Raw genomic sequence first — 13,217 nt, 5'->3', positions numbered from 1 at the left:
TGTATAATACATAGTATAACATTAATCGTAGCTATTTGTGCGGATGGTTAACTCTTGATCGCGGACTCGTAGCAGAGAACTTACTGTTGCATCGATAGCTGCCGAGACTCAAGGCAAAATTCGCTAGGTTTATCGTGTGTTATAGCATGTCGAAATCATCCAGCTATGTATGCGATAACGATTCGTCAGAAGTGTATTGAAATCATAGCTGTGTCATGAACTGAAGACTTACCTCGTCATTGTACTGCATGATCGTCCTCTTGACCTTGGATGTATCTACCCATGTGACATAGTCTTCCATATGACTATTGACAGGTGGCTATAAGATGTAAATCAAAATCACCCTCTCGTATCTACTTACCGGGTCACCAGGAATGCCGGATCGGTGATGGTGTCCGGGCCAACTCGAATGTGACCTTGCTCGATAAATTTGACAGCCTGAGGAAACCTTGGATAAAACCGAATCGTAAAGACGGAGGGTACCTACTGCGCTAACAGTCTCTGCCATTTTACTTCTGCAAACGATCACAGCAAGCCTTCGTCTATGCACAAGTGAGCATGAACCTGGAAGAAATGATATAAACGGTAATACCCACCTGCAAAAGCTAGATACCGTAATTTTGGCCTCGATATCACTTAGCTTCGTGCCTAGATTTAGCACACCCATGTCATACATCTTGTTAAGAAGTTGGTCCTCCATTCGGTGGCGAAATGGATCTTGGGCTGGGAGTAAGGACAAACGATGAGCCATTTGCCGAACCGAGCCAACCAATCGTGCGTATCTGTACCAAGATATAAGAAAAATCCGTATTTTTTGTCAGTTTCTACGTACTTTGTGTAGTCTTCTCTGTCTTGAACATGATACCTGCGCATCACTTTCAATTCTCGGTGATTTGCATCAGATTTCCACTAGAAGCGTTGGTCGCTTTGATTTAATTATTTTGATGCTATAAGAATAAAGATACGTACGTTCAAAAAGTCAACCTTCTTGAGGAGTTTCTTCTCGTGGTGCTTTAACTGTCTCATCGCGATTTCTGGTCAAGAACACAAATATTGAACAGTGTGGGGAAGGCAGCTGCAACAAAATTCTGCTTGGACATCATTAGTCAGCTTCCAGCGCTTATTGACCAATTATAAGCAATTTGAATATTTTAGGGATGTCGCACTGGCCGAGAAATAAATGGCCAGATTCATTTAAATTTAGAGTTAGCTTAAACTTAGGCCCGATCATGGTCAATGTGATGCATTTGCAAGGTATTCTGGGAAATGCTACAGACAATAGTACAAGAAAAAAATCGGGGGGTACAATCAATCGATATTGAGTTTCTGTCAAACGCGTCAGCCGTAATTCACCTAACAGTCACTTCAAAACTCACCGTCTTCAGTCCCTTGATCAGATGCCATTCTTCCATCGAGACGTCTTTTCGGAATGTTTCCTACGCAAGGGCAGAGAGATCAGAGACTACCCTTGTTAAATTCGGCCCCAACTCACCTTAAGAACATCAATACTCTGTCGGGATACCATGCTATATACCTCATCTTTATCATCAAAATGACGACCAAACATCTTGGCGGATTCATATACGGCATGCTCAATCTTTACTGCAACACCTGCGCCAACCTGAGACTTCTTGACAACCTATTCAGGAATAGTGTTTAGCTTCTATCACAACAGTCAAACTGAATCAACCCTACTTCAAACGGCTTATGGTTAATTTCAAGGGACGTACTACAAATCTATCGTTAGCTATGTGAATTTGTCGAATTAAAAGGCCAACGCACACTTTGCCTAGGGAAACAGTCTCCTTCTTCCCAGAAGGATCAGTCTTCACCACACACAGGGGCGTTCCGACCCGAAGCGACCCATCGAGGATATCGCAGCCCAGAATGATCGGATCGCGCTTGGTAAAGCAGGCCAAAATCTTGAGTCGGCATGGCCAGACAGCAATGGGTGCAGCGTCACGTCGTTTCGCTTCCATGATCTCAGCATTGTACGCAGTGAACGCATCAAAGAGATGATAAATGATATCCGCTAATTGAGGTACCCCGATTTAATATAGTTAGCTTAAATAATATATAGGGCTCACCCTTGAACAAGCGAATCCCAAGCTCCTCTGCAAGCCTTTCCGCTTCTTTATCAACCGTTACATCGAAACACAAGATACACGCGAGTTCTTTTGCCTTCTCTAACATAGTAGCCGAGCGCATAACGTCTCTCTTGTGGACGGGACCAATATTGATACCGCTTACAGGGATCTGGCTGACGCGCAGGAATTCCAAGAGCGCTTCCAGAGATCCCAGGGTGCTGGCTTGTACACACACGCCCCGGCCAGACTTGTCGATCGAGTTGAGCAAGGTCGTAAGGTCAGACATGACTTCATCCTTGAGGTCGTCCTCTTCGTCATCAGGACCAACGACCAAAAGACGAGATCCTGCGATTGCCTTCTCCAGATCTGGAGCAGCAATCTTGACACCAAGTGCGGCCTTGACTTCTTTGTGGTGGACGTATGCGGACTGCGTAAAGCCTCAGCATCCAGTCTACTTGTGTAATAAGCTACTCACTTTAATTCGCATTTCTCGGAGAGGTTGAGGTGTAAGCAACGCACGTACTTGCGTCACGATTGGACCGTTCAAACCGCAGACCACAATCTTGTCGCCCTCCCTCAAGTATCCATTGGACAAGACCACATCAATGGTTGTACCCAAACCTTCGATGACCTTGACTTCAAGGACGGTGCACTCGAGCTCTGAGATGTACATGAGCGACTCGGCCATTCGCTGTTGTGTCAATTTGACCACGAGCATAATCATATCTGGAACACCTTCGCCAGTGATAGCAGAGGTTGGAACTAAGGATACGTTCCTAGCGAAATTCTTGTTGTCGTAGTACGGAACGGAATTCAGTCCTTGCTCGGAGAACGCGAGTATGGTCGAATTGAGTCGGCTTTCGAATTCGCGTTGTACGGACGGCTTTTGCTTAGAAAGCGAATCAAGGAAAGAATTGTCCGGTGTAGCCTCCCAGCCATACAATCGATCGATCTTGTGGTCCCATCGACAGGTTAGCCCTTGTAAAGATTAAGTGGGTGCACTGCTTACTTTGTTGAGCGCGACGATAAACGGTGTCTTCCTATCGCGAAGCAGCCTTAGAGATTCCAGAGTTTGGGGTTCGAGGCCGTGCTACAATAGTTGTCAGACATATTTGGGTCGGAGCAGGTATATGCATACCATGATATCAACAACAAGGATCGCAATGTTACACAACGAGCTTCCACGGGATCGCAGATTGGTGAACGACTCGTGCCCCGGAGTATCGATAATTAATAGACCTGGGATCTTGTAATCGAAACTTCCATCCTGTATGCGCAGCGTGAGTAGGTGGTAACAACTCCTGCATTAGATAGGTTCTCACTGTGTTTAAAACGGCAGTCTTCTGCTTGATAGCATCGACAGGGAAATATGTGGCACCAATCTGCTGAGTAATACCTCCAGCTTCACCCTCTTGCACATTAGTTTGACGAATCTGTCCGAATTTAAGCATTAGTACAAATTACCAAGGAAAGCGGAATTTCGTACCTTATCCAAAAGCTTGGTCTTTCCTGTATCGACGTGACCAAGAATACAACAAATAGGACTACGCAAATTGTCTTTACTCCTAGCCGCCATAGCTTCTTCCATACGTCTAGCACGTCGTTGACTCGCTTCTGCCTTGCGCTGAGCAGCCTGGCGTTGAACGGCCGTCATCTCCTCCGAATCGTCGCTCGAGTCGTCTTCAGAATCCGAGTCCGAGCTGTCAGAAGAATCATCGGAGCTGCTCGACTCCTCCGAAGATGAGGAAGAGGAAGATTCGCTCGCAGGCTTCTTCGTGGTAGTCTTTTGGGGAGCCTTTTGAGGAGCTGCCTTACCTCCAGGAGTGGGCTTGGTGGCAGGAGCGGGTTTAGTGGCAGGGGCGGATTTGGGTTTGCTTGCTGGGGCTGAGGTATATTTTCAATCGATGATATCAAAGTATAGTATGTTATACTCACCAGGAGCTTCCTTCGCCGCCGTCTGTGCCTTGGGCTCAGGCTTCGCGGGTGCTTCTTCCTCAGACGAGGCATCCCAATCGTCTTTGACCTCAGGGGCAGTGGTTGGCTTGGTTTCTACCACGGCAGGATCTTCGTCACTGCTGGCATCCCAGTCATCCTTTGCGGCGTTCTCCGGTGCAACTTCAGGGGAAGCTCGCGCAGGTTCGGGAGGTGGGGAGGGTGCACGCTCAGATGATGCGACGGTCGAGGTATCCTTGGGACCAGGTGCTTGTTTCTTTTTCTTATTTCCATAGACAACCTTTTTGGGTGCCCCGCCAGCGCCTCCACTTTGGAGACCTTCGATCTTGACGCCAGATTGAAGGAGGGCCTGGCGCCTGATTTCCGCTGCCTGCTTTTCCGCCTTTTGTTTGGCTGTGAGAAGCTTGCCTTCCTTCCTGAGCTGATCTTTCTTGGCCTGAAGAGAAATGAGCCAACTTTCACAGCATATAGTCTGAACTGTTACCTTTTCCTTCTCCTTGCGCCGTTGCTTTTCTTCTTCCTTCCTCTTCTCTTCCTCCTCCCGCTTCCTCTCCTCCTCTTCAATGCGCCTAGCACATCTTGAATATCACTGGATCACTAAGCATACAGTCACATCTACTTACCTCTGTTCTTCCTCCTCCTTTCGTCGCGCCTCCTCTTCGGCTTGCTTTTGCTTCTCCATTAGCGCTCGTAGGGCTGCAATACCTCCGCCCGCTTTCTTCTTAGGCTCAGGCTCCTTTTTCTCAGCAGGCTTCTTCTTTTTCTTCTTTTTCTTGCCTGCCCCTCCACCAGCCTCCCCACCTTCATCTTCCTCGTCTTCCTCTTTCTCTTCATCCGCTTTGGGAGCGGGCGCGGCAGGTGCCGGCGTAGGTGCTGCGGCCGGTGTCTCCGATGGCTCGCCCTCGCCTTCAGCAGCAGCTTTCTTCTTCGCAGCCTGTGCCTTTTTTTGGCCTAGAATAAATATAGCATGTAAGATTATATTGACCCCTCGATAAATTCGCCCCAAAACAATACCTTCTCCTTTTCTTTCTTGAGCTTCTCCTTCTCCTTCTTTGTCAACAGTTTGCCGCCCTCTTCGCCATCGCCATCTTCGTCGTCCCCGCCATCAGCTGCCGCAGGAGTTTGAGCTGGTGGAGCCGCCTTGGTTTCGGTCACTATATATGACCCTCCAGGTCAGCTTTGGATCTTCCAAGGCTCACAAGACATACCCGTTTCCTCCGCAGCAGGTGGCTCGTCTTCGGCCTCGTCCTTCTCTTCAGCCTTAGCCCCTCCCTTCTTCTTTCCCTTTTTGCCTTTATCTTTTTTAGATTTAGCAGGTCCCCATTCCTCGTCGGCCAGCTCCTCGGCGGTCATTTCGACAGGAGCTTTAGGGCACCGGTGTCGTCATCCCCGTTGGCTTCCGCCGGAACGTCATCCACAGGCTCTGCGCCTTTCTTATTCTTCTTTTTATCCTTTTTCTTTCCCGTCGAGGCTTTAATGGCAGACTATTATTGGCAGTAAATTTAATCAGATTGGTTCAATAACAGAGAGTAAAATCATACCATCAAGCCACCAAAGTCCTCGTTCTCGTCAATATCTAGGTCGGCGACATCGAGCGCGCCGAATCCTTTCGATTGAGTCGGTGCATCGTCCTTTGCAGACGACGATGCAAGCGGATTCGCAGCGACACTTTCGCCGATATTATCCCTGTTCAAAGTCAGTGTCGCTCCCGAGTAAGCATATAGTTATGGTATTACCAGTACTCATCGTCATCCTGCTTCTTGCCCTTCTTGCCCTTGCCCTTGGGTGGCATCGTGAATCACTGGGATTCGTAAAGCGAGTGTTGTGAAATAGTGCTGGCCCAGTGGCCTTTTATGACAGGGACGGATCGAGTGAATCAGTCCAAGCCGGGTTCGACTCAAGCCACAGCTGGGTCGGGATGGATGATTTACCAAGATGTTAATTTGTCTATAATCGAGGGTGAGTCACGTGTACGTGTTTACAAATCAGGATTCTCGTGAATCGTGCCTCCCAGCACTGGTGCACACGACAGCAGGAGTTCTATTGGTAGTCACTTTCCAGAAGCGATATATTTAGTATAATGGTACAATTGATCGTTTAGAACCAAATATTAGTCACGATATTCCCGGTCCGCGTTGGATAAAAAGTGAAAGAAAAATGACTCGGAAGTGATAGCCCTTAGTTCCATCCTCCACCTTGCTGACTCGGGTATCCTCCAGGAGGGGGAGGCGGGGGTGGTGTTGGCGTTGGTGCGTATATTCCTGGAGGCGGGGCGGGGGCGGAGTTGGTATCCCATTTGGAGGAGGGGGATAGCCATTGGGAAACTGTTGTGCTCCGGGGTATCCATACATAGATGGATCCGGGTACCCATAATATCCCCTATACATCCCATATCCTCCCATAGGAGCACCCGGGTAACCTTGAAAGGGCATACCTGGGTAGCCCCAGAAAGGATACCGGGGCACTGGAGGTACTGCAGTCGGGGGTGGAGGTACTGGGGGAGGTGTCCCAGATGGTGGAGGTGGAGGCGGCGGTGGAGGTTCCATAGGAGCCGGAGGCTGAGGTGTACTTGGTTTTAAACCCGAACCAGCTAAAGCGTGGTCACCTGTTAGGAAGCCATGCATGCTACGAATAATAGTAACCTACGTCGCCATATTATAGGAACTCCGCGTGCTTGCATATTGAGCTTTTCTGTTTGCAGTATCCTGCTTAAATCTTCGTCGACAGCCAGGTAAAAGGGTCGCCTCTCCAGTATTTCCGACTTGGCGTCATTTAACGCACGCTCCCAGAGAGGGTACCTGTATATTGTTAGTAGTCGCCAAGGGAATTTGACCTGAAAGACGTACCTTTCCAACTCTATCATAGTCTCTTCATGTAACTTGTCGCGCTTCTTGTAGGCAAGGTGAACGTCATCCTTTAACTTATCCCTGGCAATATCATCCACGCGTTCCAGGAATTTTTCATGCGATTTCTGGTGCACTCGGCATTAGTATCACTACTAGCACTATTTTCGCCTACTAAAGCTATTCACCGTATTCTGAAACTCGGTCAATAACTTCTTTCGAAGGAGATCAAAGGCGCCGGACCGTTTGTATCTACCGCATTTGGAGATTATGCCACTACAACGAACGGATATGTGTGAAATATCTTACTCGTCGACGAGTTGCTGAGGAGTTGTGATTGGCATCAAATTTTCCGCGAATATCCTCACCACTGAGACTGGGCCACGTCGTGAAGAACGTAGGAAGTGAGGCAAGCCAACATCGTGATATTCCAATGGTCTTGGGCGCTTGTCGACTTGGACAGAATTGGTCTACTTGTTTGTGGTTGTCCATTAACCTTGATCGCAAGTTTGGCCTGACACCCATTCGCCCCTGGTCTGGAGGACATCTGTTCAAGCTATACTTGGTCGTGTATGGACCCTTTGTTGTCGTTGCTGGTGTTGTTCTATAAAATCCAGGGCCTGTGCGAGAGCTTACGGATAACAATATATAAGGTTCCAGTCTCACAAAATCTCAAGCGACCCCTTTCCAGCCCACCCGAATCGCCCACGAATTATGAGACAGTACACCGGGGACTTAAACAGGAAGCGAGTAGATATACGCCATTTCTATTCTAAATACTACCCGTGGCTCATGCTGTGCGAACCGCAAGCTTCACCCCATGTGTTATTGAACCCGCATGAACCGTAGGAATCCTGGTTCAAGTCTGGACATCTCCAACCACAGTAATACTTTCCCCTCGCTAAGTCTAAGTCCGCAAATAAATCCGTGCTTTCATCTGAAGATTAAAGGTATTTCATTAAAGTGGTAATTTATACATTTTCAAGTGGCTATGCGGTAGGTATAACTGTGCCCTTGGGGACATATTTAATACCAGTCTCAGGGCAGGAGCTCTTTGGGCCATCAGGCGCAGAGTGGATAAACTTTCCGGTGCCCACAGAGCCTTGGACAACTAGGAAATATAAATTCGGTTAGACGGGGCGTTAAGTATTAAACTTTTACATACCATAGTGGTACCACATTTCGGACAGGTATCCCTGCTTGTTGCAGCCGACAGTGGGAATAAACCCCTACGTAGCGAGTCGTTGGCGTTAAGTTTAAACCAGGCCAGTCCATACTCACGGTTTTAGCGGCAACAGCCTGTTGGATTTGAGCGAGGGTGTATGTGGTAGTAGTGCTCGGAACAATTCCCTTGGCCTTGAGCCATTTGTAGGTGGGGAGATCCTTTATATAGGGAGTAAGTTGGCCTATTCGTCTATGGCAACCATCCAAACAACTCACTTGGAACAACTCGACCGTTTTCGTCATGTACGTAACGAGCTCCGGGAACTGGTTCTTACTCGACTTTTTGAAGCACTGAGGCTCAAGGGTGCTAATGCAAGTGCCGTGCTTATTATACTCGTGCTCCCAGAATTCCTCATTCGTACCATTGTTGTTAAGCCAGTACTAAGACAAAATGTAAATGGCCGTCGAAATGGGTGGTTTGATGTACCACTCACCTGGTTTATGTACTTGAGAAGTTTTTGCTGACCGCTCTGCTCAAGGACTGTAGTGATGTTGAAAAGCTCCCGTTCCGGTGCACAGTTCGCATCGTAAGACCCGTCGCAGTGGTCGGGCCACAGTCCCTATAAAATTCGTTAGACCTCCAGTTTGTGTAAAATAAAAGTTCATACTCACATGGATGGTCCATGAATCCTTAGGTCCGACAGCGGGGCTAAAATCCCAGAACTAGGAGGACGAAGTTTGAAAAAATGCGCAGATTGGAAAATAGGTTGGGCCCTTACCTGGGTCAAAAGGAACTGGCCCCCAGGTGCATTGAAGCAGCAGAGATCCTCCTGAACGGTAGTGTTGCGACACGAGATGGACGCCGACTTGCCGCATTTTGCTCCCAACGTGGTCAACTTTGGTACACCACTGACCAAGTCCAAGTCATCGGACGGGAAGGCTGACACAGCCAAGGAGCTTCCAAGTACGATAGAAATGAGCGCACTGAGCATGTTGGTGAGCGGGGGAACCGATGCGATTATGGAGAACTTGGAGCGCTCCAGCGCGCTACTTAAATATAGGCGCAGGCCGGTCCAAATTTACAGTCATTGCCGACCGGTAAATATTGCCAAGTGCCTGGAAGATGCATGATCAACCACATTCTTCAGCCTTCTTCTCTCGTGCTCCATGCTGCTCAGTTATTGACCGGGGGTTGGCGGACAGAGAAGCAGCACACATGTGGTTGATAACCCCGCGATCGCACATGCCAGAGATAGAACGTGCGCCAAGTCACATGATTGGTCATGATAATCTCTAATATACTTGAGAATATGGGGGAAATCAAAATACATAAGTTGTATGCGGTCGATGAGCCAGATAGAAGAGCAGGTTGACATGGAGAAAGAAATGCAAAGAGAGTAAACTGAACTGAGGAAAAACAACATCGAAGAAGAAGAAAAATTCGAAAAACTAAAGACGCCTGGTCATTTGACATGAAGATTGTGGCATTGGTCACCATATTTGCACCTAGCAAGAACAAACAAAGATCAGTAAATGTCCCGAAGGATTATCCCATCAGGATTGATACATAGAACCGAATGCTTACTTTCCAAGTGGGTAGAAGTAGCAGACCTTCTGGCCGCGATCAGTATCAGGCCTACCTCCTCTACCCCGCCCACGAAGTGGTCGCCCTCGGCCTCGGTCGTCAAACCTTGATCGGTGGCTATGCTCGTAATCGTAACCAGAGGGGCCGTGCTCATTCCATCCACCCTCCGTCCTATCGCCAGTCCAGTCAGAACCGTGGCGTGGTTGCGTGGGTGGTTGTGCAGGCGCTTGTTCGGCCGGATGGATTACGGGCGCAATATTATGTTGCTGAAGCATTTGTGTGAACGTGCTGGGATCGATCCCTAGATCTTTCAGACTTTCAAACATTGGGGGTGGTGCAGGCGTTTCCGCAGTAGGAGCGGGCGCTTTAATCTTTGCGAGTAACTCGGCGACAGACGCAGGTTTTTCAGACAGCGAGTCTATGTCTTCTCCAGCCAGCATTATCTTTGTCTGCGAATCGTCAACGTTGGGCACCGGGATCTCCGTCGGCCATGGTGGAATCGCGCCTGGCTGGTAATGCGCAAGGAGCGCCGTCTTTTCTCGCTCCGCTTGAATATGTGCTTCTTCGCTTTGCAAGCCACGTTCTGGCAGTTGAACATCTGACAAGACAAGCGCTAAAACAGCACACAAGCGTGAGAAATGTAGGCCCCAAAGCTTATTTTGTTGGACCATAACATACCGATTGGCTCCGTCCAATCAATCAGTTCTTCAAAGACTAATTGTTTATGCATAGCAGCACCCTCATCTCGATCCAGATCGCGTACACTATGATGAGCCCCAAACTACAAAACAATCCCAATGAATAAATATTGACCAAACATTGGGCGCCAAGCAAAGCGCATCTTACCGCGTCCGGGTCGTCATCGTATATCGCCTTTTCAATCCATCTGACCTCGACCAAATGCTCCTCGGGCTTGAACGTCACCCGCTTGCGCTTCTTATTGGGTTCTAGCGATATTGACGGCGCACGAGATGCGGAGTGAGCGACACCTTCCATCGCTTCGGGGGCTGTTGGTGTGCCCGCTTTAGGTTTAACACCCAGATGCGCCAACGCCTCTTCGAACGTATTGTGGCTCGAGGGTTGGGCAACATCTGAAGCAGGGGTCGACGCAGACTTCTTTGTAAAGCTCGGGAGCACACGTTTGACTGGTGCAGGTTTTGGCTTTGTGTCCGTGAAAAAGGACGAGTCCGACTTGGTCTCTTTGGTCACCGTTCCGGCCGCAGCACGCGTTTCTTTTTCTTTTTCTTTTTTCTGTGCTATCAGGCGCTGGGCCACAAGAGCCGCCGGAGACGGTGTAGGGGTGATAGCGGCTCTTTTGGCGGGAGCGCCGGACTTTGTCGGAGGTGTCTCCGACTTACGTTTAACTCCGCGCATATCGGCTATAATCATATCGATACACGAATGTACATTTTGCGCCAGTCAGCTTCAATTGCCACACTCGGAAATTCAAAATGACGTGACCCACCCTCTGTCCGCTTTCCTGCCGCAGGCTTTCCATCCTCTGAGGAAGTTGCCTGGTGCGAATCCACGAGGGACCGGTATCGATTTTCGAGCGTTGACGCCAAATCTCGAATGGCTGTTTGTGCGCGCGCGCAAGTTGCACACAGCAAAAAAAAGGTCCAAGAAAAAACGTATTGTTAGATACATTGAATTTATAAACTTTAATTTAAAGATAATGATAACGACTGAAGCCGCAACCCAGGAACCCTGGTCTTGACAGCTTTGTTCGCACGACTGTGCCTCGTGTTGCTTACAAACAACATTCTGCAAGTGTACCGACTTGGCGAGTATGCCGGCTGCTTTTGCGCAAACGCTCGGGGTTGAGGTGGGGTTAGGGGTAGAACGCTTACCTCCGTTTGGCGGGTTTTTGGCTAGTTTCAATATGTTTGATCCAATCTTGGATTTCCGCAATTGGTTGATTCCAAGCGGAAGCCGATCAATGACCTAAGAAACCTGATGAGAACCCTGTCCACGATGTACGTTGCCAAATGCGCTCCCACCTGCAGAAGCGGCATGATGGTCTCCTGCCATTCCAGAGGGTTGTTACCTCCTTCAGTTTTGCCGTCCTTCGAAGGCGTCGCAGAGCGTAGCCATTCTTTAATGAGAAACATAGCATCCGCGTCGTTTGCCCAAGTCTTGAAGAACTCCTTGCCCGCACCGTCGCGAATTCTATAAATTCGAATGAATCAAACCTTTGCTGAGCTTTATTTTATTTAGGGCTATGGCTCACCGAGTCAGCAGCCATAGTCGAGTCTGAGGGTCCGTTTCGGGAGTATCTTCTGCGGTCAAAAGCTTTATTAGTTTCTTTGCGGTCTCAGCTGGGGCCGCGTCCATCATCTGCGGCTGCATGTACTGCTTATACAGATGAATTGTATCAACCTGCTGAAGTTTTGGCTGTTTAACTACCGGGGGCTGCGAAAGCGCCTGGGGGTTAATGCCCGCAGGGTTACTGGAGGAATGTTGCGCTTGAACAAATGCCGGCGTCCCAACACTAAACATATCCTGGTACTGGCCGGTGAACGGCACTGGCGAATTACCCATATGCATCATCGTTGGCGACATGGTTATCGGACTTGCGCTCTGTGCCTGTTGAACCCGATGTTGCATCTGCGAAATTGGCTGAACGGTTGCCCGATAAGGTGGCTGGGCTGGTGCGGGAGATGGAACATGAGGCATAGACTGTATCTCTGCAGGTTGCCGTTGTTGCCGTTGCTGCTGTATCATCTGGAGCTGTTCAGGTGTCCAAGTATAGCCATAGTTTCCTTGCTGAGGTGGCAGAGGCTGATGCGAGCCCGCAGAAACTGGAGAATTGGTATACTGAGGATGGGCATATATCGGAGGTGTCGCTTGCGGTGGCGGAGGAGAGGCCGCATGATTCGCTAAGATTGAGTCAACAGGTGGCTCAGAAATCGGTCGATTCTGGCCGTTGGGTTGGTAAACTACCCCGTTGTTGGCCTGCCATACATGGTGCGGAGAAGGGGCATATGTCATGTATTGAGTGTTGTAGGCGGCATTGTTGGGAGGAGCATTAGGGGTTTGGTGGTTTGCCGTCATCGTGTACTGAGGCATGGGTGTCGAATAAGCGGCTCCATTGGGATAGTATGGCTGAGGAGTATTTATTTGCTGGTGCCCGTTGGCGGCCGCAGGCGGACTGTTGGCCTGCATAGTGTACATTTGCACTTCGGGTTGTGCAGGCCGAGTCTGAGGCGGGTCGTGTGCGGGTCGGGGTGCGATAGGTTCGGAATGACTAAACTGATGCACTTGTTGGGTCGCATGTGGGGCTTCTGCAGAAGTAAAAGTAAACGATAAAAATAATGAGAAATAAAATAAAATAAAATAGGAGAAATACGAACCAAAGCTCTCGCTGGGCGAGTCCTCTGGCGTGTGTTCGAATAGGTCCGGAGGGTCGTTCCACATTTCGTCCGCGTGGTCATCAGCATCGTCTGTTACTTGGAGTCCCTGGTCCTGTGTTTCCGTTGGGGACAAGATGTTGGGATCCGGTGCGATGCCCCCAAACCACTGTTGAAAGTGAAAGTCTTGAATCTTGGTCTCGTCCTTGACATCCATTATCCCCTTTAGATATTT

The 13,217-nt window shown here is 49.0% G+C and overlaps 1 protein-coding gene across 1 annotated transcript; it reads right to left on the bottom strand.

Moving 5' to 3' along the window:
• Positions 1–139: 139 nt before the first annotated feature.
• Positions 140–13,199, bottom strand: RhiXN_03803 (ribonuclease T2 family; the record flags this gene model as incomplete). Its single annotated transcript, XM_043323620.1, has 45 exons — positions 140–163; positions 233–305; positions 362–438; positions 488–542; positions 597–782; positions 833–909; positions 970–1,017; positions 1,377–1,436; positions 1,493–1,639; positions 1,696–1,729; positions 1,783–2,032; positions 2,088–2,514; positions 2,563–3,039; positions 3,097–3,177; positions 3,226–3,354; positions 3,410–3,520; positions 3,574–3,971; positions 4,023–4,476; positions 4,525–4,609; positions 4,664–4,974; positions 5,055–5,194; positions 5,249–5,332; positions 5,416–5,524; positions 5,582–5,726; positions 5,777–5,820; positions 6,245–6,630; positions 6,687–6,838; positions 6,887–7,011; positions 7,072–7,135; positions 7,193–7,259; positions 7,917–7,994; positions 8,049–8,112; positions 8,165–8,266; positions 8,324–8,488; positions 8,542–8,667; positions 8,720–8,770; positions 8,827–9,031; positions 9,633–10,245; positions 10,311–10,413; positions 10,479–11,011; positions 11,098–11,208; positions 11,387–11,576; positions 11,633–11,801; positions 11,863–12,916; positions 12,986–13,199. 45 exons carry the CDS (start codon positions 13,197–13,199, stop codon positions 140–142), a joined length of 8,598 nt encoding a protein of 2,865 aa, XP_043176039.1.
• Between the last annotated feature and the right edge of the window lie 18 nt (positions 13,200–13,217).

The sequence above is a fragment of the Rhizoctonia solani genome, chromosome 1 (genome assembly GCF_016906535.1).
Source record: "Rhizoctonia solani chromosome 1, complete sequence".
In the NCBI taxonomy this organism is placed as follows: domain Eukaryota; kingdom Fungi; phylum Basidiomycota; class Agaricomycetes; order Cantharellales; family Ceratobasidiaceae; genus Rhizoctonia; species Rhizoctonia solani.
Note: the sequence above shows the minus strand (reverse complement) of the source record. Positions and strands in the feature narration are given on the sequence as shown.